At 41.2% G+C, this 27,705-nt stretch overlaps 1 protein-coding gene across 1 annotated transcript in view; it reads left to right on the top strand.

Annotated features, from left to right (window-relative positions):
* Window positions 1–27,393, top strand: part of HAPLN1 (hyaluronan and proteoglycan link protein 1) — a 44,759-nt gene extending 17,366 nt beyond the window's left edge. The window contains exons 2-4 of the mRNA XM_075543068.1: window positions 10,410–10,781; window positions 24,285–24,587; window positions 27,104–27,393. Coding sequence (XP_075399183.1) covers window positions 10,410–10,781; window positions 24,285–24,587; window positions 27,104–27,393 — 965 coding nt within the window. The remainder of the gene's footprint in view (window positions 1–10,409; window positions 10,782–24,284; window positions 24,588–27,103) is intronic.
* The last annotated feature ends 312 nt before the right edge of the window (window positions 27,394–27,705 follow it).

The following is a 27,705-nucleotide window of genomic DNA, read 5'->3' as shown; positions in this document are numbered from 1 at the left end:
CCGTGGATACAAGTGGCTCCTATCTTATTCCATGTAAATGGTATACTGTGCTACAGAAGAAATCATGACACTGAGAATAGATTCAATCTGGACTTGGACCTCAGACATTTTCTCATAGGTGAACGCAGTGATTTGTTCACAGCAATTAGAGGAGCATCTACCCCACATCTACCCCAAATAAAAATTGGCTGGAAACTCCCAGGTAGATGGAAGGAGGAAAAGGTGAGAAGAAAGTGGTTTTCTTTTCTCTCTTTTGCTCTCATTTTCAGGGTAGAGGAGGTGGGCATGGCTCGTGATAGTTACAAAAAACCTCCTGTCTGGTTAGAAACACTGCCCTTGTTCTGTTGACACCACCGCCTCTTGATCCCTGTACCAGTTCCACATGAGCTCATAGAAGTGTCCAGAACCCCCACGCTTCTCCCGGCCGTCCAGGGTTCTCTATGGCCCACGCAGCTAAAACACAGGGAGACATCATTCTCTGCTCTCAGCCAAGATCCATGTGACTTCGTCAGTGATATTCCTTGGTCCCTGTCCTTTCCTGAATCCACTGCAGAAACTTCTGGCATATCTCTATCAATGTACAGCTGTGATCCTTGTTGGATGATCTTAAGCAAAACTTTACTTGCATGTGATATCAATGATATTGTTCTATAATTTAAGCATTCTGTTGAATCGCCTTTCTTTGGAATGGGTGCACATAAAGATTTCTTCCAGTCAGTTGGCCAACTGGTTTTTGTCTAAATTTCCTGGTGTAGATGAGTGAGTGCTTCCAGTGCTGGATAGCTTGTTGAAACATTTCCATTGTTATTTCATCAATTCCTGCAGGCTTGGTTTTGGCTAATGATTTGAGTGTAGTTTGAACTTTTTCATCAACACCTTTGGTTCTTGATCATATGCTACCTCCAGAAAGGGTAAAATGTCAACTGGTTCTTTTCGGTACAGCGACTCTGTGTACTCTTTCTATCTTCTCTTTATGCTTCCTGCATCCTCCAAGATGGCAATTCAAGGTTTGAATTTTTTTCTTAAGTTCTTTCCATTTAAGATATGCTGAATGTGTTCTTCCTTTATGATTTTCTAACTCTGGGTATTTGCACATTTCATTATACTATTTGACTTTTTACTGTGGAGTTGGTCTATGAAATTTCCTCTTTGTCTCTTTGACTTCATCATTTCTGCCATTTGCCTCCGCTGCTCTGTGATTAAAAGCACATTTCAGAGTCTCCTCTGACATCCACGCTGATGTCTTTTCTTTTGTTGCTGTTGTTTTTAATGACCCTTGCTTCCTTCAGGAATGATGATGTTCTTGATGGCCTCCCACGGTTTGAATTTGCAGTGACATTGCTTCCAGCATCACAACAGCACAACAGCACATAAGCCACTATAGTACGACAAACCGATGGACAAGTAGTGTACTCTGACACTCGGTGTCTAATAAGATATAACTGCCAAGAAAATGAAAAGTAATGTAGATAGTCAGAAGGCCACAAAATATTTATCAGTAGAATCAAGATGTACTTTCTGTTTGAAAAATAAAATGAACATAGGGGAATAAAAAAGAGACCATATGTTTCAGGATATTAACAGAGTTTCAGGTCTACAGCTCAGTAGACTAAATGTAAACCTTTGCTCAGTTCACCCTGTAGTGTTCCTTGGGGGTGCTTGATTCACAACCAAGCGGAAGAACTCATGATTGACCTGCTTCATGTGACAAGGGTGTGAGGGCAGAGGAAAGCCTGCTGTCTAGGGCAATGGGATTATACTGTCATAGATTAGATGACATCCCTAAGAAATGAATCAGATTTATTCTTGCTTGGATACGACAAAAGGAAACACTTTGAAAACGCTTCCCTGTAGCAGATTCTGCCTCATTGTCCCTAAGATTAGAGTAGAATTGCCCGTGTTGGCTGCAGAGACAACACGTCAGAGGTGGAGAGTATCTGCCCCAGGAAACCTTCAATGACACCTAACACTATGAGCTTCACCAGAGATAAGCAACTCCAGCCATCACATTAGGGGTGAGTTCATGAAATGTTTGACCAAATATGGCAAGCTAATTTTTATTTGACGTTTTTGTATGGCCTATGAATGATGTTAATAAATACCCAAATGGCCCTTGAAAGAAAAAAGCTTCCCCACCTTGGCTGTACATCCTTACAGGAGCAGAACAGCGAGTCTGTCTCGCTTTGAGGGGCTGGTGTTTTCAAACTGCTGGCCTCAGTGTTCACATCTCCATTTGAAGTCCACTACCCCACCAGCACTGCTGGCCATGGCAGTAGCATGATGTATATACTTTCATGACCAGCATCCCCCACAGCAGTGCTGTGTCTGATGGGTGATGGCAGTTTCTCGCTGTAGAATCAATTTAGCACTGAAGAAAAGAGAGGGAAAGGACAGGCTTAATACCAGGACACATGCCATTTGAGGAAATTGTGAAAACACAATTCTAGGCAATTTGATTGTGCTGTAGATTTGTAGGAAAGAACATAGGCACAAAGGTTACACAGGGATTACAAAGAAGTAACCCCTAGCAAAGATGGAAGAGTACGTCCCATAGCCTTTGAGGTAAGAGTCAAGGTCAGAGCTAGTAGACAAGAGCAGGGATTGCTTGCAGTCAAAGGGTGATCTTCACATATCCTGTTTTTGCCACAGACCTTTTGTTTTTGGCTTCAACACTAGACAATTGTTACCTCGGGCAACAATATCATTAAGGCACGGGGAACATGAGGTCAAGCTCCACGCTTTAAAGACATGTGGAGATAACATTTGGAACAAAGCAATTTGGGTCTTCTGCTTCTGCGTAAAGATAACTCAAGTACAGTAACTTTGCAGCATGGCTACCAGCTTCTTATGTAACTTTCCTGACAGGTTCTAGACAAGCTTTGCTGTTAGTTGAATCTCTTCATCAATTTATTTTATTTTCCTATGTTTTCAATTTAGTTTCAATTATTTTTTAAAATAGATGAAAGTCTACACAGTGAAAACAGCCCAAGACTTCCTTTACTTAGAGACCCACCTCATCATTCCACAACCTAGCAAAGCGATTCGTTTTTTCAATTCTTTCAGATCTATTATATGCAAAATATGCATATTTCTTTCGAATTTACAGAAATAATTAGAAATGCATGCCATCTTCTTCATTTGCAGGTCAAAATTTCTACTCCAAATGAAAGCAAGATTATCTAGAAACAAAATGCAGGTTTTCAAGCCATAACAAATAGAGGAGGTCAGAGGGTTCGAGGAGGCTCCTTAGAGTCTTTCTGCTGTTCCCTTCAGGTCAGCCTCCCCAGAGGTTTTGAGTCATAGAGACCTAAGTCAATGCAAACTCACGCCATCAAGTTGATCCCAACTGGAAGCAGCCCAACAGGAGAGGGGAGAACTGCCCCCTGTGGCTTCCTGAGATTGACTCTTTACAGTAGTAGAAAAGCTCATCCTTCTCTGCCAAACCGCTGGTGGTTTAAGAACTACTGAACTTATGGGTTTGCAGCCCGACGTGCGTCCCACTATGATGCAATAAGGGCTCAGAAGTCTTTGATTTGGGGAAGAGAAGGAAAGCCAACCAATTTGTGTCTGGAGAGTGGAAAGCAGAGTCCTCAGGAAGGACAGCGAAGGCCACTGGGATGGGGCAGGGGAAGAAGACACCTACAGAGGTTTATAATGTGACCCTGACCAGATATCGAGTTTATGACCGAACAATGGAAATTTCTGATCTCAGATGCACAGTTGCATGAAAAGTTGATTCATTCACAGCAGTGTAAAGGAAAGAAACTATAAATAGCTAAAGGTTAATGAGCAAACTACTCATTAAATCAAGTATCCTAATCAAATATGATGAGTAAGGTACAGACATTTAAATGATGTATTCTACTTAAATATTTGGTTTAATGTGTATGCGTAAATATTTTTTAACTATAACCTGTTATAAGGTAGGCATTGGAACAGTGAAGAACAGGCTTAATGATCCATTAGTATTCAGTTGAAGTCTGAGTTTGGTGCACAATTAAGACACTTGGCTGCTAATTCAAATATTAGCATTTCTAGCAAAACCAGAGGTAGCTAGAAAGAAGGGTCTAATCATCTGCTTCTGAAATTCAGTCATTGGAAACCCTGTGGGTCCGTCTGAATCTGACCCTTATGAGGTATTCAAGAGGTGGAATTGACTTTAAGACAACTGGCTTTTTTTTTTTTAAGTATCATTTAGTCAATAGTTACTCACGGCACGCCAGGCAGTATGTTGATGCTAACGAAACATAAAGAAGGCAGTGTATAAGAAGATCAGTTGGCTTTGGTCAATGACCTATGCAAGCATTTTAATCGGGGTAAAAATCCATCCTGGTTGCTCATCTTGCTGCAGGCTTTGCCTCCTCCCCCCCCCCCCCAAACACACACACATGCCCTCCCCGGAAAGAACAAGTTTCAGACGTGATAGTCTTGCACATCCAACCCTGCCAGAGTGATCACAAATGTCACAAAATAAGAAAGTATTTTTAAAGCTTTTTCCAGTTTTTTTCCAAATGACTCATCTTAGAGCTGACAATAAGGGCTGTGCCCAGCAGGTTGGCAAGTCGAAAAGAAGTTTTAAATAAGCATGTGATTCACACACAAAATCTGTGATGCCTTTTCACCAGTCCTCACAGACTAAGAAACATGGGGAAGATGTGTGCTGTTAGTAAAGTTAAATGGACTTTTGTTATCCTGAAATATTCTCTCTCTTTTTTGCTTTTAAAATACTCATAAAATCTCAAATGATGGTGACACAGGCTTATAGTTTTGTTTGTTTTAAAGAGGAATGGGTTATTTTTAGAATCCTTATTTAGCATCTCATTTAGCCATCTAAAAATAGATTCCCTAGTTTAAAAAATATTCTTTGTGTAAGAAATCTAAAAATTTGGATTCTACTCTTCCACAATTCATTTTAAAAGGCAAATTTGGAGCAATAACATCTTCTCCCCACCCCACCCCCATCAATTTATTTCTTTATCTAAGGACCATCAGGAATTAATTGTCTTTCATTAGAACAAAAACCCAATAAGTAAACAGCCCCATACATATTTTAAAATAGCCCCTCCCCAATTCTAGGCAATCTCTACCCTATTGTTTTAAAAACTTCACCTAAATTCCACATCAAGTACAGAGACGATAAGTTGGTCAGACCTTTTCATTTGTTACTTGGTGACATTGAATTACGTGTCCTCGTTCACAGCATTTCGCATCACAGGATCGCACCGCAGAATTCCTAGGATGGTCAATCAAGGGGTTCACCTATTTCTCATCAAGGTTCTCACTCTGCCCTGCTGTTTCCCTGGAAACAACTGTGGTTTTAGAAGGGCACCAGATGGTTCAAGATGCTCCCATTGACCCTCACTATTAGGAATAGGAATTTTTATACAAAAAAAAATGTAATCCCTCCCTGGCCGTGTTTAATTTCCCCCAAACGCCAGGGTCTCTGGCAGCAATCTGAAGTGTCTACATGCTCCATTGCACCTTGAAAGGAAAAGAAAAAATGAGGACAGATATACTGCCAGGTTTTATTTATGCATTCATATGTGAGGGAGCTTCAAAAGATTTGTGGGAAACATCCATAATTCTTTAATTCCATTTTGTTTTTCATAAGCTTTTTGACACCTCCTCCTAGTTGCCTAGATAGGGGGGAAAGTAAGCAATGCTCATACAGACTCCAGGTTTACTATTATTGTCTTTCATTTTATTTGTTCCTAAATGCTCCGTTGATCAGTATTTTTAAATTTTAAGCATTCCTATCAAGTCATTATAGATGTTTCAATCCAATGATAAGATCAAAACTTATTCTGGGCAAGGACTTTGCAGTGTTTGTCATCAGCACCACCAGATCTCCTTTCTATGACCCTCATCCTGTCCTCTCTTGGTTCCGTTGAATGTATTTCCTAGTGAATCCCTATGATGACTATCTGTGAAGAGAAGCCTAGCAGGACGCAAACTCAGTGTTCTCATCAGGTGGATTTGCCAGAGTCAAGGAGCTGAGCCATGGTAGAGCCTGCAATGGAACTGAGCACCTAACGTATTGGCCAATGCTAATTCCTCCACATCTTACCTGGGCCGCAATAGACCACTCCCACTGTCAATGCTCGCGGCTGTATAATTGAGGGCTAGTCTTCCAAGGCAACAAGAAAACATTGCACTCAGGATCACCTGGTGGTTTAGGCTCATGAACATTAAGGGCCCACAGTTACTGTTAAAGAGTTCCCATATAATCTACCCACAAAAATAATGCATATACTCATATAATATGCATGGTACACATGAACAAATAATTTCTGCTAAAAGACAGTAAATGTTATACATATCTCTTATGGTTCTTTGAATTTCAACCAACCAGTGACTTTGGGATTTTATTGCCATCCCCTCTACATACACACACACACAGAGACACACACAAAGTCTGAGTTTTAGGCATTCTACAATCTTGTGAGAAAAAATATTTTCTGGTAGCTCAGTAGATTTTTGGAGACTGCTCCATTCTCAGTAAGTCACCATGTAAATTATCTTATACCTCTACTATTGGAGGTAAGTAGTACATACAAAAATCAGAGCACTACACTTAAAAATACTGAAATATGAGATATTTTACAGTAAACCACAGGAGGAAAAATTAGTAGTCTCAACTCCTTAGACAAGTTTTTTTTATCTTTAGTCCCCATGCTTATGTAAATGGTCCTGCTTGCCTTTTCCTCAATTATGGCATCCTTGAATAAAGAATAGGTTTAAAAAGTATTTCTACTATAGGGGAATGAGCGGTTACATACTGGCTCCCTTTTAACAAGCCTCAACTAACCAAATCCCAAACTAAGTTGCATTTCTAGTTTTTGACTAAGAGGGTTAACTCTTTCACCCCCTCTAATAACATGACTCACAACTTTGCATTAGTGAAACTATGGAAGGCCAATGTGTGCTCAAATTACACACAATGTAGGCAGTGTCATATGTGAGAAAACAATGGACAACTCCTGCCATAGGGAGAGTTAGCAATTGGTGCACCTTTACTTTGGGTCAGCCATTCATTTAAGCACTTCCTATGCATTGTTGTTGTGGTTGGCTACCATTGAGTGAACAAGTCCATTCCAATGCATAGTGATGGCAAACATACAAAGCAGAACTGTCCCACAGAGGGTATTTGGTTTTCCCTGTGGAGAAGCATAATTATCATTAGCCAAAACAACACAAAAGACCGACTGTGGGACACACCATCAATTGTTCATTTAGCAAGTGGAGGCTGAGGTCGAAGAACTTTCAAATAAGTCCACAAGAGCCAAAACGCAACCTTGAGAATATTCTACTTGAATTTAGAGACTAATTCTGAACAGACTTGAGACATAGAACAGTAGTTACCAAAGTCCAAGCAAGTTCTGGGATAACATCAGGAACATCATTCCCGAAGAAACCAAAAAAGTCAAGGCAGATAGGGAAAAAGGGAAAAGCCAAAGTGAATATAAGAAGGGACTCCAAAGCTGCTCTTAAACAAATTTGCTAAAGCAAAAGAAGAATCAACGATAAAGTAAAAGAGCTGAATAGAGAAATCCAGCAGGCAGCTCAAGAAGACAAAGCAAAGTTGTATAATGAAATGTACAAAGATCTGGGCTTAGAAAACCAAAAAGAAAAAAACTGCTGAGTCTATCTCAAGCTGAAAAAAATTTTCCAAAACATTCAAGGCCTGAGTTGTAATATTGCACGAGATGGCTAAAATATTGAATGATACAGGAAGTACCAAAAGAAGATCCGAGGAAGACACTGAGTTCTCGCGTTAAAGAGAAGTGGTCGGCAGTTAGCGAGTCTAAGAAGGAGCACATGGATCAAGACCCACTAGCATCAGAGAAAGAACTGGAGGCACTAGTGAAAACAAGGCTGCGAGACCTGATGGAAGACCAATGGAAGTAGTTCAACAATCTCCTGGAGTGCTGGACACACTGACTAGTCTATGCTGAGAAATTTGAACGACGACTACCTGAAGAGCCAACTGGAAAAGATCTACATCTGTGCCTATTTCAAAGGAAGGCGATCCCAAAGAATGCAGAAACTATTGAGCAATATCTTCATATCACACGTAAAAAAATGTGCTGAAGGTGATTCCGGGTGCTCGTACATTGATAAGGAGCTGCAGAAATAACAAATCTGTCTCGGCGGAAGTACAACCAAAATGTTCTTTAGAAAAAACCATACTGAGACTTCATCTTGAATATTTTGATCGTGTTGTCAGGAAAAATGCATCATGCATGGGAAGGCAGAGGGCCGGTGAAACAGAGGAAGCCCCTGCACTGTGTGCTGCATCAATGGAGTGACTGCAATGGTAGGCTCGAATGGAAGGACAATTTTGAGGATGGGATAGAGGCAAACCCTATCAAAGTGCACAGGGTTGCTTCCAGCATCACAGTAACACATAGCCACCACGGTAAGACAAACTGACAGACAAGGGGTGAAGGCTTCCTATGGGAGGGAACCAACTCATTGAAACCCCAAACAGCACAGAGCTAATAAATCGAGGATTTATTAGACCCCCTGGATAAAGTCCTTATTTATAACCACTATAACAGCGCTTCCTGATGTCAAACTACCTGACTTAAAGGAGTCAGAACACTGAGTTGTCCTGGGCTCTTTATCATATCTGAACTCATCTTCAAACACAAGAAGGCCCAGAACCTCGGTGTCTTCCCAAGGCTCTAGAATACAAGGTCTGTCTCCTGCCTGTTAGACACCACTGAGAAAATTTAGGTCTCTCACAAAGAGGGCACCAGACATTGCTGTCTAGAACCTTGACACGGGCATTGGTGATGTTACAGGTAAGAATTTATAAGTAGGGTAGAGTTGGAAAGCTATACCTTTCATCTCTTGACAGCGATGGTTCTAAATGAGGAAATGAAGAACAGGCTATAAAGGAAATGCCTAGCAAGCAGAATGTGTGATCTATTTTATTTGAATGCTAAAGGCGGTTATTACCCTCTCTCGTTATCCTTTCAAAGAGAGAACAGATGGCTTTGTTAAACCCCTTGGGTTCTTAGAATTGGGGGCTGATTTATAAATGAAATGTTATGTTTATTTTTAAATGTTATTTCTGATTACTACTTGATAAAAATAGAACTGTATTTTTTTGAACATTAAAAAACCTCTGAATCATTGTCTGGCATTGCATCATGAATTATTGAGTTCCGTCCAGTGACTGGTTATTCTTCCTGATGATTTGTGAATCTTAAATGATTCATGGCCAAGCATTACTTGGTGCTCAGTGCTCAGCAGCGTAAAGCAGGAAGAACGGCAGTGTTATCCAAGATACTTAGTTGGCAGAGTGCGAAAGGTGTGTATTGGCAATAAACTTTATGTATCGTATATCCGCTTCTCATTTTTTAATATCTTACATACTCCAGAGTCTTTGTCAAGGTCAAAGCCCGACATGTTAACCAGGGGAAACCCCAGAGAATGCCAAGATCTGAAAATAATACCTGGCTCTCTAGAAATCAGTAGAACAGCTGCCTTGGCAGCCCTGAAATATTGTGGTGCTCTCTGGGAGGTAACAAGGTCCTTGGATGATGAGGCAGGGAACCAAAGGGGCAAGAAAACTAGGGGTAGATGTGGTAAGTGTACAAGACAGAGCAAAAGAGAGAGAGAGAGAGAGAGAGAGAGAGAGAGAGAGAGAGAGAGAGAGAGAGAGAAGGAGATTTAAATAAATGAGCACATATTTCTTTGGTTAATTGGGTATATGTTTCAAAACCTTCTGGAGTTTGTTGAAAATATTCATTGGAAATACCTTGAGTGTTTAGCCTCCGGGTAAAAATAAAACAGATGCGCGTTATTAAAATGATTCAGAAGGACACCTCATAGGCTTATATTTGAACCTAAGTCATACATACATGTGAGAACAATATGAGTTCTCTGGCCAAAAAAATACAATGAAAGTGAAGCATAGAGCTTGATATTTTCCCTATGAATATAATACATTTTTACTATAAGTGAAAGTTCATCAAGGAAGAGATTAATTTACCTATCAATTTATCTTTTGTTTATTTTTATAATATGATCATATAACTTGCTCACTTTTCTTAACCGATTTCTTTATTTTCTATATTTCAATGTAGAACAAGATAGAACCAGAAAAATAAGGAGAATGTATTATGTCAGCAGACTTCAGATGACTATGAAATCTTGTATCTTATATATCATAATGTTTATAGTGTACATCTTTCCTTTATTCATAGGTTTAAAAGATGCAACTACTTTATGAATGTCTTGTGTAGTAGATATATCTTTCTATATAGTTAAAAGTAGAATAACTAATTATCCAAAGTAATTCTTTGTCAAACATTCTGAATAGTTAGCATATTGTATTTTCCAAAAACAATTCCAAAAATCACATGAATTAATCTTTTATTTTTTATTTTTAATTATAGCAGAAAATGGCCCTCGTCTACGTGTGGAAGCAGAACAAGCCAAAGTGTTCTCACACAGAGGTGGCAACGTTACACTGCCATGTACATTTTATCGAGACCCCAGAGCATTTGGCTCAGGAACACACAGAATCCGCATTAAGTGGACCAAGCTAACTTCAGATTACCTCCAGGAAGAAGACGTGCTTGTTTCCATGGGGTACCACAGGAGAACCTATGGACACTATCAGGGTAGAGTGTTTTTGAAGCAAAGCAGTGACAGTGATGCTTCCCTGGTGATCACAGGCCTGACCCTGGAGGATTACGGGAGATATAAGTGTGAGGTGATTGAAGGGTTAGAAGATAATACTGCTGTGGTAGCATTGGAGCTACAAGGTAAGTGCGTGGAAATCATGTGAAACTTAGAAATGCTAATGAACTATTATTACACACGTGTTTTCATGAGAAGTATTGCCTAGTGGTTACCATAGGAATACTGTGAGAAATCACAAGCCCGTGCATAGCACGTTCCTTCTATTGTTTCGTACTTTGCAGTCGGCCCACGATTCCTGCTTTCACCCTTGAAATGCACACACAGTAGTGATGTGCAAAACCGAAGCTATTTGCAGCGAGCGGGGACGTGCTGGCGAATGGGCTTGACCATGTTCTGAAACTGCTTTATATGATTCAAAACTTAAATCCTGGTGCAGGGTTGTTGAGAAATTCAGATTAGATGCATTCTTATCATGCTTCTAAAATTATCGTCGTTTCAAAATAATGGCCAGCTTCTTAAAAGGACATCTGCTAGCGAAATACATGGAATTTTATTCAGCAAAGTGATTGTGAAATCGTAATTTAAATAGACTCGTGTAAAGTTGGATTTAGTTAAATGTTAGTTCTTTTTTTTTATAAAGAAGCAATTTTTTAAAATGGTGAAGAATCCCTCGGATATTGAATATTACATGACCAAGGAATTCTGGAGGTATTTTTACTTCTTAAATACATAATATTCACTAGGTCCCAAACCTAAAATGTGTAGTAGAGCAATTATGGAAGGCGCGCCTTTGCCTCCCCTCTGCCCAGTGCCCACCTCCTCATCGCTGTAGCTGCTCATGTTATTTTCATGAATGCCGAGTTTACTTGCGACTGATACATGAATTTCCACTGCATTAATAGAAAGGCTTCCCTTCCTTAGGTACTTAAAGCTTGGGGTGTGGATTTGTTAGAAGCCCAATGTCTGTGAGATAGTATGGTGTTTTGAGAATTATCTGTGACAGTGAGTTGCGTATCACTAGTAATCTGCCCTCCTAATCCCGTGGAATCACGTCACACGTACGAGATTTGCTTTTTGTATCTAATGAGTTTCATGATATCGTAAACTGCATTGTGGTGGCCATGCCTTGATTCTCCTAGTTATCATTCTTGGCATGTGGCCACACCAGCCTCCTGTTTATTGGTTCACATTAACAATTAATTAACATTGGTTCACAAGAACATTAGCATTATACAAGGTGGAAAAAGGAATTGGCTTAGACAGAAAAAAAATCATCAAATCTAAATTGGGAGATCTTTCCTTTACTTCAGGGGTATGCGGCTGACTTCTGAGCCCTTGGTATAGGAGTCTTAGGTTAATCCCAACACTGCGAATATACATATTGGTAGATTTCTTATCCTTGGTGTACCTTAATATCACCGATTATTCAATAACTAGTTTTTTTCCTAAAATGATATTTCCATATCACAGTATTGCATAAACTCAAATAATCTTCATGCCGTAATTACTGTTTCCACATATTTATTTTTAATGAAACTTTAAATAAATTGAAACTAGCATAAATTGCCAGAAATAGAAGGAGGCTACTTAAAAACTATACAGAATAGGGGGAAAGAATATTTTTAAAAAGAAAATGGAAGAAATGATGAAGTGAAGAAGCTGAACAGCAAATTTCAGACAGTTCAAGGAAACAAAGTATTTATAATGAAAACGTGCAAAGACCTGGAGATAGAAAGAAAGATGGCAGAATATACTCAGTGCATCTCAAGCTAAAAGAAATGAAGAAAATAGTCCAGCCTGACTTGAAATGTGAAGGCAACTATGGGAAAGACATTGAATAAATACAGGAAGTATCAAGAGAGGAGCAGGAGGAAAATGCCCATCGCATCCAAAGGATTAGTTGTCGTTCAACCTGTTCAGGGGTGACATATAATCAAGCAGAGATGGAGTCGAAGCAAGAATTCTAAGCTGCACAAAAGGCAACTTGCAAAAAAGCCTCCAGGCATTGTCAGAATACCGAGGAAATGTTTCAACAAACTGTTGAAGCTCTGGAAGCATGCATGCTCGTCTGTGCCATGGCATTTGGAAGACGGTTTCCTGTCGAACCAAATGGAAGAGAGCCATGTTTGTGCTAATTCCTGAGAAAGGTGACCCAAGAGAATGTGAAAATTCTCTAATAAGATCACATACAAGGAAAATGTTGCTGAAAAGAGTTGTAAATGCCTACAACAGTGCTGTCACGGCGGCTTCCAGAAATCCACGTTGGATTTAGAGGAGGATGTGGCACAAAAGAAGTCACTGCTGGCGTCAGATGGCTTAAAGCATAGAACACCACAAAGATGTTTGCTGGTGCTTTACGGACCATACAAAGGCCTTCGACTATGCAGAGCATAGCAAACTATAAAGACCACTGAGAAGAATACGAATTCCAAAGCACTTCACTGCACTCACACGAAACCTTTCCATGAGTCAAGAGGCAGCCGTTCAACAGAATTAAAGAGCAGTGCATGATTTAATAATCATGGTTTGGGGGCGGGGGGCGGTGGTTGGAAGTCAGTCTTACAAAGATAAACATTAAATGTCATCACTGTTATCATGAAAACAAGCAGAAGTGTGATTTACACACCAGCAGGCCAGACTTGGGTGAACATGAAGAGCCCAAGGACTAGGATGAAAACAGGGAGAGGGGAGGATGGGGACCAAGAAGTAATGAAGGGTTGAACATGAAAAACACAAACGCAATAAATATCGCATCACGGGGAAATAAACCACCTCCAGATTCCTGGCCCCTCAGATCCAAATACTGGGCTGAGTGGCTAAAAAGGAGGAAAATTAAAAGATAATTTGACTTGGAGTCTTTAATGATATACAAGTTCATTTTAAAAATTAAAAACAAAAATGCATGATTTAAAAATCAGAAAACGTGTGCACAAGGGTTGTATCACTTTACCCTATTTACCCATCTGTATGCTGAGCCAAGTCATCAGAGAAGGTGACTTAGATGAAGAAGAATGTGGCATCAAGATTGGAGGAAGGCTTATTAACAGCCTGTGATATGCAGATTCTACAACCGTGGTGGCCGAAAGTGAGGAAGGCCTGAGCACTTGCTGATGAAGATCAAAGACGGCAGCCTTCAGTGTAAATTGCAATTCAACGTTAACAAAAGTGCAATCTTCAAAAATGAGCCACTAATCAACAAACATTGTGACAAATGGATAAAATGTAGAAGTCATCAAGGATTTCTTGAGTGGAGCCACAATTAATGCTCTGGAAGCAGCAGTCAGGAACTTAAATGATGTGCTGCATCGGGATCATGTGCTACACAGACCTCGTTAAAGTGTGGAAGAGCCAAGGTGAGAGACTGGAGACTAAAATGCGCCCGCTTCATCTTCGTGCGGAAGGTGGACAATGACGACAGAAGACGGCCATTTGAACTGTGGTGCTGGTGAAGAATGCTGAAACTGAAGCTCGCTGACAGAAGAGCTACAACTCTGCTTTGGAAGATGTATATTCAGAGTTCTACTTGGAAGGGAGGGGGGAAACTTATTCTCATGTATTTCAGATACGCTATCGAGAGAGAACCATCCGTGGAAAGAGACATCATGATTGGTAAAGTCGAGGGTCGGGGAAAAAGCGGAAGCTCCTCAGTAGGATGGACTGATGGACACGATGACTGTAGTAACGGGCTCAAACCTAATAAAGATCGTGCTGGTGGCGCAAGACCGACAATGTTTAGCTCTGTGTGCATGGAGTCCCTGTGAAGTGGAACAAACTTGATGACCCCCAACAATAATAGAAAACCCAAAGCCATGGCCATCAAGCCGGTGCTCGCTCATGGTGACCTTATAGAACAGGGGAGAACTGCCGCTGTGAGTTCTGCAACTCTTTACAGGAATAATAGTAACATAAAATAACTACTATGAAAACAAGATATTTCTCACCCAGCTGGATACTAATGGCTTGGAGTAAGCAACCTGCTTTCCCTTTTCCTGAAAGTGAAATGTGAATGTGTGAGAGAAGGTAATGCGATCCCAGGTCAGATCTTCCGCAGGATCTGAGACAGCAAATCTTTATGGAAGCAGAGAGTCTTCATGGGTTAGTGCAGTTCAGTGCTTACCTACTGGTGCTATTAATTTACCTTTTCTTGCCTCCACAATCCACAATTCAAATCACCACGTCCCCATGCTTTGAAGAAACCTGGAGGGGAAGTGGATGACTCAAGCTCAGCAGTTTGAAACCATCAACTTCTCCGCAGGAGAAAGAGGAGGCTCTCTACTCCCATAAAGGTTTACGGTCTTAGCACTGGAGAGCACTGTAGCACTGATGGAACATACAACATTCCTCTAGTTCTTTAATGCTCCCCTCTCCCCCCTGCCCCACTATCATGATCCCAGTTCTACCTTATAAACCCAGCTAGGCTAGAGCATGTGCACTGGTACAGATAAGAGCTCTTGACATAAGAAATCCAGGAGACATAAACCCTCCAGGAACAGCAATGGGAGTAGCAATAACATGAGGGCATAAAGGAAATTGTGGGGAGAAGGGTAAACCGATCACAAAGATCAATCAATAGCACCCTCCTACTCCCGCCAAGGTGACAAACAACAGAAACATGGGTGGAGGGAGACAGCGGATGGTGTATGAAAATAATAATAACTTATTATTTATCAAGGGTTTATGAGGGTGGGAGAGTAGGGAAGATAGGAAAACAAAAGAGAGCTGATACCAAAGGCTCAAGTAGAAAGAAAATGTTTTGAAAATGATGATGGCCACCTATGTACAAACATGCTTGACACAATGGATGTATGGTTTATTAGACGAGCTGTAAGAGCCCCTATTAAAATGTTTTATTAAAATAAAAATGATTTACAGTCTTGGAAACCCGCATGGGCAGTTCTACTCTGACCCAGAGATAGGGTCACTATGAGCTGGAATTGACTTGATGGCTGTGAGTTTGGTTTTTCAGTTTTGAAAGCACTTTCCTACCATGTAATATATTTGCACATGAGCCCAGGGAATGTGGTCAACAAGATTGACTCAGTTGATAAATATTTTCCAAGTGCAGTATTAAGTGTCATGAGAAACAGCAATAACAACAACATCCCTCTTGAGTCTTGTACTTTCATTCAACAATCTTTTTGTTTGCTTTATCAGTTTTATTGGGAAACAATCCATATATCACATAACTCAATAGTTCAATAACGCCAAGAAGAGCTGTACAGTAATTACTACAATACATTTTAGAATATTTTCTTCTTCTTATACTTGTTATTAACTCACCATCCCCCCCAATCTCCCATGCTGTAACCCACCTCCCAAACCATTGTTCCAGTTAGTCTCTATAGATCGACACGTGCTGGATTTAGTACACTTAAAAATATACAAAAAAACATTTAAAGCTAACAACAATAACAAAATAAAATAGAGAAAGACTTCAAACAAAAAGAAAGGAGAAAATATTAAAAACTAGAACAATTTTTAAATGGGTCAAAGGCAAGATCAAACGATAAGATGCTCAATTTTAACCTACCTATATCTGCTCTAATCCACTCTCCAAAGTACGCTACATGATAACAAGGCTATTCACGGCCCTGGTTTTAACCAAGAAGCAGTTGTGGTTGAGTGAATTCCAGCTTATGGCAACCTTCTATGTGTCCAGTAGCAACGTCTTGCCAGTGTCTTTCGTGGGTGAGCTCTTGGAATGATATGGCAAGGTTGTTCTTTTGAGGACCCGCTGGATGGACTTCTATCTCCGACCTTTCAGTTGGCCTGTTAGCACATGAAACCCTTGTCCCACGCAGGGGCTCCTCAACACCCTCATAGTCCAGTAGATTCTAAAACACTTTCCAAAAATAAGACAAATTTTAGTAAAATATATGGTTATGAAAATTGCCACAATGATGTGCACTACTTGTTTTGCAAATTTTCAGTAATCTGATTAGCAGATACTGGGAAGAGAAAACACTCTTTCTCAGGTAGCCTCTCTAATAAGAGGTGGAGCTGGAATGTGGAACCAAGGGGATCGGTTGAGGACCGTGCACGCACCCACTGTGATCTGTGGGCTCGCAGGTAGGAGAAATGCTGTTTGGGAGAAGGCAGACTTCAGTAAGACAGCAGCGTAGGGCAGTAATGGAGAGTGGAGGGTTCTTCAAGCTTTCAAAGTTTTTTTCTGGAAATGACCTAGGAATGGCCCTTTAGTTTTATTGCCTGAATCAGAATTCCCATGAGGACAAATTCTGCTCCCCACAGTTGGTCTTTTTTGCCATCTGTCTTGTGTGCTATGGAGGATAGACACGGTCATTAGCCAGAGGACCTATTTTAAAATAACTGACATTTGAACTGAGAGATTTACACACAGGAAGCCATTGCCGAACAACCAAAGAACATGCATACCTTCAAGAATAAGAGTAAACATCAATGTTAACCCGTTCCCTCTGCAGCTAGAATGTTCCCATTTCCACCATATGCCGACTTTAGTCACATTGTTTTATAAATGTTTGCTAATTTATCTGTCTCCATCTGCTAAATATAATTTACTTAAAAGCAGTCAACTGCCAGGAACAAAGTCAGAGTTTAATAAATATTGTAAACACGAATTAAAATATTATTTCTAGCAACATGTGCTTTAGAGTGTTATCAAAACTCACTTTAATTTTGTTTATGTACTCCAGAAGATCAAGCTCACTGCCATCAGGCAATTGTGACTCAGGGTAGAACTCTGCCTGGGGTTTCTGAGTCTGCAGCTGGTTATGAGAGTAGACAGCATCTTCTTTCTCCCACAGAGAGGCTGGTAGTTTTGAACAGCTGACCTTGCACTTAGCAGCCCAGAGTGCAACCACTACACCACCAGAACTCCTTGCACGCACTAGGCATTGATAACTCCTTACATGTCTATGAAGCTGGTATTGCCTCACAACAAGAATGAAATGGGCTGTGCCTTCATAAATCTTAAAAAAATGTCTTAAAAACAGATTACAATGGACTGTCCTCACAAGTCTGATATAATTCTTTTCCATGATACGCGTCATCCTTATTAATCCCTTCATAGCTATGTATACTAGCCCTTATGAGAAACACAAAGAGCTTTTGCTTATTTTTTGACATTTAGTTATAATGGTGAAGTGAGTCAGATGTTACTTGTGGAACAGCAATACACCCTGCTTTTCCACTCATAAAAGTTTGGCTTTTCTCGTTTCTGTAATGTTGGATGAAAATACCCAATTTGCTCCTGAAGTCAGCTGTGGCGACTGCAAGTCCCCCCCCCCCCACACACACACACACACACAACGTGGAGAGTTTCTGCAATTACAGTTTTAGATGTTGAAATCTAAACTCGCTGCAAGTAAAATAAATAAGTAACATACTGACAAACAAGCAGTTCCAGGAATGTCCCTGTTTGCACGACACGTTTGTTCACTGAAATGTAGAACACACTGGAACTTTTGAAACTGCGAAAGTAAGGATAGATGTTGACTTTGAGTTACATGGCATGTGTTCGTTCCAACAGCATCAAACATTCATTACAGTGTGTCAAGTAAATTTTTTAATTTACATTTTTAAATTTTGAATTTCTAAAGTACAAAAAAACGATTGTATGAAATTATACTAAACTTGAAAGGGACAACAATAAAAAGGCCTACTACAGAATGATTTGCATCTGGATCAGTCAATTGCTCAGTAACATTCAAAGACAAATTACTGATGAAAATAATTTTCCTAATTGCAATGAAAGTCCTTAAAATGTACAAAAATCTCAGATGAATTTAAATTAGACCTGTAAGATTTTCCACTCGGTGTAATGGTTACATCTTGGGTTGCGATCAGAACGGTCAGCTGTTCAGAACCACCAGCGGCTCCTTGGGAAAAGGACTGGGCTTTCTACCTCCCTAAACAGGCAGTCTGGGAAACTCAGGGGCAGTCTACCCCACCCTATACAGTCGCTATGGGTTGGCATCGACTCAAGAGCAGTGAGTTTGGTTTTTTGGGTATTGCTTTGTTTTTTAATATTGTAAGTTGCAACACCTTCTCTGCCCACTGTGACCATTCTTACGCCCTTTGGGAAATGGAAGTCGAACCCAAAGGTGTCTGCCTTTCTTCTTCTCCAGGTTAAGTTCTTTTGAGAGGAGGTTTTTTTCTGCTCTCATTTTTGGTCTAGTTTTCAATGAAATCTTAACTGGATCAATCAAGTATTTTCTTTTTTTTAACCAGCATCCCATGGTTTGCTGAGAAATGAAGGGGCCCGAGGGGACAGAGAGGACTAGAGTAGGCTCATCCCACTGCAAGTTGGAGTCTGAGCTGGGTGCCTGGGCATACAGCACTTCGCACCTGGAACCAGTTCCAGGTTTCCCTCTCCTTCACCATGGCAGGCATCAGTGGCAACCAAGAGAGTCTTTTCCTTCCTCCTCTTCTTGTTTTTTTCTCTTGGCTCTGATTCGGCTGTTAGATCCCTCAGCCAAGGACCTGAGAAGGCAGGGTGAGAGCAGGGAGCCTTCCTGGCACGGCCCACATGCCGGATGCCAGCTGGCCTGCGCTGGGAAGACAAACGTGCACCGCAGAGGCCTTGGGTGGACGAGACTTGATTTCAAGCTATTGAACTTTCTACATGTAGAGTCGTCCAATATGCATTCTGGAAGAAAACATTTCTCTGTGCACCGATTATCCTATGAGTGAATGGTCAATTCACCTCGATCGGGAGCTGCAGTGTCATCAAATAGTACATTTGATATGTTCTACCAAATTACTGTACCGGTGGGACAATTGTTATCAACCTACATGCTACCAAATGCTAATTATTTCTAATTCTATTCAAGAAATTCAAGGCAAAGTCTTGAATAATCATTCTCAAATAATGCATTTTAGCAACTATGAGGGAGGCAATCGGCAACTGATCCAACTGGGCTTGTTTATGAAATTAGTTAAAGGAATTATGAAGAATGCTGTGAGACAGGACTCATGACAATTTGGCCAAAGGAATCAAATGCTGATGCAATTGTAGATTTGAAAAACAGCTACATAGAATAAATGTTGTTCTATTCCTAGAAAGCGATGAGTTATATTTCAAAGTGACTGTCATGCCACAAGACACAGAGTCGTTAAATCACAAATGAAAATACAGCGTCTCAGAGAAATTGTGATTAGTAAAAATCAGAAACAAAAACATTATAAGTGCTTTTGGAATACCACTGCATCTTCCCAAAGTCAAGCACAGTGTCACTCTGTTTACCTTCAGAAACAGAAATAAAGCATAACTAAAATCTTCCACAATTAATCCAATCAATGAAGAAATGTTATTTGTAAAAAAAATTTTCTCATGTAATTTCAGTTAGTAATACAAGCACATGGAAGCTGAGGATAAAATTTCTGACTCATTTACTTTTTTCTTAGGGGGGTCTATTCTAGAGCACAGGGACAAAATAAAGGAAGACACTGGAAGTTGAAGTAGGTACAAGAACCAGAAAGAGAATCATAAGAGAATGCAGTTGTATTAACAGGGAAAAAAACTGCTTAATTAGGTTTGTAGTAGATATGCAAAATAGCTCATTTTAAAGTTTCTGCAAATGTGAAGCTCCCAAAATTACAATTACTTATCTGCAAATTGTTAGGAAAACCAGTAAAGGGAAGTAAAAGGTATTGTTACTACAATCGAGTTCATGTAAGCCTGGGATTATTCCGAAGTGTTCAAAGACATCTGTGTGATCAGTGGATAGCTGCCCAGTCTATACAATTCTGTCAGTAACATACTTATCTTCGTCTCGTGTTGTCCTTGAGCATCCCATCCACATGGTGGTTTCTGGGAGGAACCACTAGGCAGAGAGGTCAGCTCAGAAGTTTAGGATGACTGTTTTGGGCGGGGGGTGGGGGCGGATTCCAAAGAGGCAAATTTGATAAATTCACAAAGCTTATTTGAAAATGGTTTTAAGAAAATTGAAAACTGTCTTGATGAAAAAAATGCCAAGAAAGCTGTGCCAAGGATTTTATTTTTCCATCACAACAATGAATCTGCTCCTTCTTAGAGGGCAACAAGGCCTCTAAGAATCTCTTTGGGAAACTGCGCTCTCTACCCCACATCTCTGATCTTGCCCCTTCAGATGTTTACTTGTTCCCCCAAGTCAAAGAACCTTTCCCAGGAACATGATTTGAGCCCATTGAGGACACCCAAACTGATGAAGTGTAAGTAAAAAACCTCAGGAGTCCTCAGGAAAGGATAGAGCGAGGAAAACACTGCCTGCAGAAAGGCATAGGCCTAGATGAAAAATATATCAGGAAATAATACCTCATATTTTGATATTCTGTTGAATAAAAATATACATCAATCTATAATGTATATATTTTAATAACTAGAGAATTTAATATATATAATAAATAATGATACCTAGCCAACTGACTGGGATAGACCCATATTTGTACCAAATCCAAAGACAGGCGACCCAACAGAATATGACACCAATCGAAAAAGTATCATCAATATCGTGTGCACATAGAGATTTACTGATGAAACTTCAACAGTGGTTGCAGCAGTGCATTGGCAGGGAGCTGCTAGAAATTCAAGCCAAATTCAGAAGAGGTTATGGCACCAAGGATATTGTTGCTAAGGAGAGATGGATTTGGGCTGAAAGCAGAGAACACCAAAAGATATTTACTTGTGTTTTATTGACAGTGAAAATGTATTCAACTGTGTTGATCATAAAAAATACCCACGGCATTGAGAACAATGGGAATTTCCCAATACTACACTGGGCTCATGTGGAGTCTATGTATGGAGCCAAGAGGTGGTGATTAGAATAGAACAAGGATATAGTGAGTGGTTTAAAACCAGAAAAGATGCACGCGCATCAGTCTCATCTTATGTCACCAAACCTAGTCAATCTGTACGAACAGATAATATGAGAAGTTGGGTTATATGAAAAAGAAAGTGGCATCAGGATTGAAGGAAGGCTCATTACCAACTGAGATGGGCAGATGACACACCCTTGCTCGCTGAAAGACAGGAGGCCGTGAAGCACTTGCTGATGAAGATCAAAGACGGCAGCAGCCTTCAGTCTGGAATGCAACTTAATGGATAGAAAACAAAACTCCTCACAACGGAACTAGAAGGTGACATCGGGATAAATGGAGAAAAGAGGGAAGTGGTCAAGGATTTCAGCTTGCTCGGATCTATAATCCAAGCAATGCAAACAGCAACCAGAGCTCACAAACACAGCAATCAAAAAACCAAATGGCAAATTGCACTGGGCAACCCTGCTGCACGAGTGCTGCGCCCTCAGTTTTAAAGTGTGGAAGAGCAAGAAACCAAAAGGGACCTACAAAAACGGATACGCGTACCAGGCTGGGCTTAGTGGTCACATGTTGGGCTGCTAACCACGAGTCAGCAGTTTGAAACCACCAACCACTCCTCAGGAGAATGATAAGGCTTTCTCCCCCCCGCAGAGTCGCAGTCTCAAAAAGCCACAAGGCAGGTCTGCCCCGCTCTACAGAGTTGCCATGTGTCAAAATTGACTCGATGGCAGTAAAGTTTATTTTTTTGTTTGGTTTTCTTATATCTAGGAAGACAACATTATGAAAATGCCAATACTATCCAAAGCCATGCATAGATATAATGCAATTGTAATTCAAATTCCAACAACATTCTTTAACAAGATGGAAAAGCCAATAACCAAATTTATATGGAAAGGAACAGACTCCAGATAAGTAAAACACGATTGTAAAAGGTTCAAGTAGGAGGCCTCACACTCCCTGATCTCAGTACTTACTCTGCAGCCACAAGCAGCCAGAACAGTGTTGTATTGGTCCAGTGAGAGCCGCATAGCAATGGAACAAAGTTGACAACCCAGAAGTAAACCCGTGCACCTATGAACAGTTTATCTTCCTTTTATTAAATGGGGGAGAGTCTTTTTAAAACACCATGCTGGCAGAATTGGATATTGATTTAGGGAAAAATACACAAAATGCACCATATACAAAAACTAACTCAAAATGGATCAAAGACAAATATAAAGCCTAAAAGTACTATGCTCGTGGAAGAAAGGGGACCAACATAGGAACCCTAATTTGTGGCCTAAAGCAGTAGAATATAAAGAAGATAAATGGAAACTCCAAATAGTCATCAAAATTAAATGCTCATCAAAGGTCTTCACAAATAGGCTAAGAAGAGAACTTACAGACTAAGGGACATGACAATTATAAAATTGACAAAGGACATGAGCAAACCACCAAATAAGATAGTCCGATGGCTGACAAAAATGGAAAGACGTTTGAGATGATTAGCCTGAAACTGAAAACTCCATACTCACTGCCATCAAATCGGTTCCTACCCAGAGACCCCACAGGACAGGGTAGAACTGCCCCTGTGGGGTTCCAGCATGTAACTCTTTATGGGAGTAGAAAACCTTGTCTTTCTCTTATAGCGTGGCTAGTGGTTTCTAATTGCTGACCTTGGGGCTAGCAGCCAAATGCATAACCCACTATGCCACCAGGGTTCCCCCTTAGCCATCAGACATGCAAATCAGAACTCCAATGGGAGTTGGTCTCTTCTCATATGTAGCAGCGTAGAATGAAGAAAGCGGAAGACTCCAGAATGCCATCAGTCCAGTGGACTAGTGGTCCACGTGAACCATAGTGTCCCCTAATCTGAGACCAAAGAGCTAGCTGGTGTCCAGCTACCTCTATGGACAAATTAGAGAGAATAAAAAAATACATAAGGCAAAATTATAACTTAAAAAGATAGAAAGGAAGACCAGAATTACTGATCTGAAAGGGACTGGAGGAAGCCCTCCAGAAATTGTCTATGATAACATTTTGCTTGAAACGAGAGGTCGGTCACCTTTCAGCCAAATAACAGACAAGCATATGAAAGAATAACACTTGGGAAGGGAAGGTTGCACCTTAGAACAATCCATGATTTGAGACCAAAAGGGTAACATTTGGCCCAAATCAAACATGCAAACGGTGGTGGGGGGCGGGGGGTGAGGACACAAAATGAAAATGGAGCAAGAAAATGAGGAGAGCGGGGACACACTGTGGGCACTGTAACAAACATCGCAGAACAATGTGTGCATGACTGTGATTGGAAGGCTAATGTGCTATCTAACTTTTCCCATAAAAGACAATATGATGCCCCTCCAAAAGATGAATCAATAATTGTGGAAGAACCACAACAAAGACATGGTGAATTTTGACACATGCCTCTGGCCTATCATTATTTCTATGGCCCACACCCATCCTAGTGTTCAACACTGACTTTTTCCTAAAGTGGATGTGCTCTCACTTGGTCAGTAACCAAGCAGGAAAAGCCCCTGGGAGAGCTAGACGGAAACTATACTCAGCTGACTAGTCACTATCAGAAAGGAAAACGTTAAGGCTGGAGGTGAATGGTCCATAAAGAGGTCAACCACTGAGGTTATAAAACCAGAGACACTTGGAGCTGCGTGAAAATGAAGGTCGCCATTGCAAGTTAACTGTAGACTGCACCGTAATAGGTGGATAGTCTAGTGCACACACACACACACACACACACACATCCATAATTTGTTTGTTTGTTTTTCTTTCATTAGCCAAGTGGGATTTGCTCATGGTTATTAATTACTTCTGGGGCTTCTCATAACCTCCGACCTCCTTTCTTTGGACAGGTGTGGTGTTCCCTTACTTTCCTCGCTTGGGGCGCTATAATCTCAATTTCCATGAGGCACAGCAAGCTTGTCTGGACCAGGATGCTGTGATTGCTTCCTTCGATCAGCTGTACAGCGCCTGGAGGGACGGCCTGGACTGGTGCAATGCTGGCTGGCTCAGCGACGGGTCTGTGCAGTACCCCATCACCAAGCCCCGAGAGCCCTGCGGAGGCCAGAACACGGTGCCTGGCGTCCGGAACTACGGGTTTTGGGATAAAGATAAAAGCAGATACGATGTTTTCTGTTTTACCTCCAACTTCTACGGTAAGGAGTTTGTTGCCTTCTTTCCTCTCTCAGTGAAGACCATGTACTGGGGCCCGAAAGTTGGCTTTAACCTTGCTTGCTTAAAAGAACTTGACGGCTTTGAAGTATTCTTCCAGATGGATAAAAACTGAAGCATGCTTTAGCTTCATAAGGATATCAAAGAACCATATAATACAAGCAAAACTGTATCGTTTTTCACTCTGCCACTGTTTGACCACATACCCCCTCACTTTTTTCTTTTCTTTTTTTCTTTTTAACGAAATAGCTTAGATTATCTCTTTGGATGGGATCTGGGTTGGGTGGTTTGTTGTTTGCCAAACTGATAGTGCTCTGTGGACCCTTCATGAGGACGATGGATTTCTCATTTGAAGTGCGGCAGTCTCCAGACCATCCACGTTCCCCCCTTCTGAATGACAGTGTCAACATGCTTCACTGACCCTTGGCAAAGCTCGTGATAAGAAAGGAAGCTGGCAATACAAATAAAGTGGAAATAACTTTGAGGGGATTGTGCTTAAGAAAAAAGGGTGGTCTGTAATTTACTAAGAAGAGAAACCCAAAGTCATCGCAGTCGACACAACTCCCCAATCTTCTCTTACCTCATGCAAAACCAACGGCAGGATTTGAGGGTTTCAGAGTAAAATGAAAAAGTGGATCCTTGTTTAAAAAGTAATTAAAAATTCTAAAGTGGCAACAGCCGAACCAAGAACCCAAACCAAGCCACGTCCACCCTTATCCAAATGATCCCAACGCCAACAAAATAGAATTGTTCCTCAGGATTCTGATGCTGTCAGTATTGGGGGACGTTGGGGGGGGGTGCTTATCTTTCTCCTGCAGAGGAGCCACCTGCTTTGGTCTTCCAACCTTGTGGTAGCATCCTTCTTTACCCCAGGGCTCTTTCAACCAAGCCCAGCAGCCTTTTAAACACGCAACCCTGTACAACTGTGTTGGCCGTTTATCCATGTGGCCGGAAGTTTTTATGTCTGAGATGGAGACACCCTTGGAGATACATCAGCCCTGCTGCCACTTAGTTGATACCAGCCACCCTGTAGGACAGGGCCGTAGCCACCCTGTAGGACAGGGCGGAACTGCCTCGTGAGCTTTCCAAGGCGGCACTCTTTACAGACCACCCTGCCGCATCTTTCTCCCGAGGAGTGGCTGATGGATAGGAATCCTTATCCCTTTGGGAATGGAGCCCTCAGTTCCCTTTTTGGAAAATAGCATGATTGAAAAGCATGGCCAGGTTGTAGTATATGTGTTGGACAATACATACCATATGGTCTCTGTCCTAGCTCTTCATGTCTGCTGTTATAGGATAAACAATGCCCATAAACAATAGGAAAAGGAATGAGCGTGAGTGTGCTTCAATTCCATTGCGTTTATGAAAGCAAGTAGCAGACTGGGTTTGACGTGTGTAGCATGGTTTGCTGATCTCTGATATGAATGACTGAACCCAGCTTTGAGTTACTTTTCCAGTGGTCTCTACCCGTCCTTCCAATCTTGTGATCTCGATCTCAATGGAACTGGCAAGTGTCAATTGACCCAACAATCATCAACCTTTCACCTGCGGCCTGGGAAGATCATGTCACAATGTGGAGTCCGATATAATCTACCCGAAACTACAATGCTGGAGAAAAATCTTCATTCTGTGACCCTTCCCTTCACTCATGTCATCATATTTTATACTTGTTAAGTCCCTCAGTCGGGGCGGGGAGGGGGGATATTAAAAAAAAGTCCTTCAGTCATTAACACTATTCTATATGGGATTAAAACAAACTCGCTCGCTCTTTCTTTGAAAGTCGAGAAATGGCTAGGTTTCCAGGGTTCAAAACAAATGGCGATTGAGAATAACAAGCCATCCTCCTTGCTAGGGAGTGCTCGGAGAGCAAGAGCAACTTCATATTCTGGGGGTGTTTTATTTATGGGAAGTGACTTCCTGTGCTTTTGCGTTTGGCTTCTTTTTGTTGGGTTTTTTTTTTTTTTTTGCATTTTTGTACAGACGGTAGCCTTTGAAGGAAAATAATGTCTTATTGATACCTGTAATGAAAAGGACATTTGATCTATTTTTGGACTTTCATGTCAGGAATCTTTTTGATCCTTTCACATTCAAATTTAGCCTCTCCAGAAGCTTGTGCTGGGGTTCAGTTTTGCTACAGCTAGAATTTAAATAGCTCTTGCTTTTTACATGGTCTTCTCTCTTCTCCGCTGCCACAGAACGGCCTTTAGTCACTAATTAGCTAACAGAGGCGGCATCTGTCGTTTCCCTTTTCCCTCTAAAGCTATAAAAGGCACGTCTGAACCCATATTAAGGGTCCAGGGAGGAGGGCAGCAACTAATTTAATGTCGAGTAGCCTAGGGGTTCTACGCTTAATTGACACCCGTGTGCTCTCCAAACTTCACGGACATGAGTCTCGCTGGCCCCTTCCGCGGGGAACCGCTTCCCTTGGGAGCCTGCTTCGGCCTGTGTGGCTCCATCGCAGGCCAGCACATTCATCCTCTCTCCCCGCTTCTCTCCACAGGCCGTTTTTACTACCTGATCCACCCCACCAAGCTGACCTATGACGAAGCGGTGCAAGCTTGCCTCAACGACGGTGCTCAGATTGCGAAAGTGGGCCAGATCTTTGCTGCCTGGAAGCTCCTGGGCTATGATCGCTGCGACGCGGGCTGGCTGGCGGACGGCAGCGTCCGCTACCCCATCTCCAGGCCCAGGCGGCGCTGCAGTCCCACCGAGGCCGCGGTGCGCTTCGTGGGCTTCCCAGATAAAAAGCATAAGTTGTATGGTGTTTACTGCTTTAGAGCCTACAACTGAGTGTGCTTCTAAAAGCAAGTCCATTTCGAAGTCAGTTACACATGTGAAAGGTGTTTTTTTGTGTGTTGTTGGGTTTTTTTTCCCCGGGGGTGGGGGGCGGGCTCCGTGTTTTGTTTTGTTTTTCAAGATGAACTCATGCAAGTTACCAAAACTGTGATAATCCTTTTTTTACTTACTGTAAAGAGTCCTTTTCATAAAGAGCAATTCATTCATTTGTTTTTGTAAAGATATCATTCAGTATCTATTATAAATTAATATAATGTTAAGGGAGGTCCGACCCAGGAGGCTTTGGAGGCAAACGGTTTGAACTAC

Source organism: Tenrec ecaudatus, chromosome 2 (assembly GCF_050624435.1).
Source record: "Tenrec ecaudatus isolate mTenEca1 chromosome 2, mTenEca1.hap1, whole genome shotgun sequence".
Classification (NCBI taxonomy): Eukaryota; Metazoa; Chordata; class Mammalia; order Afrosoricida; family Tenrecidae; genus Tenrec; species Tenrec ecaudatus.
This window is presented reverse-complemented; position numbering and strand designations above follow the sequence as displayed.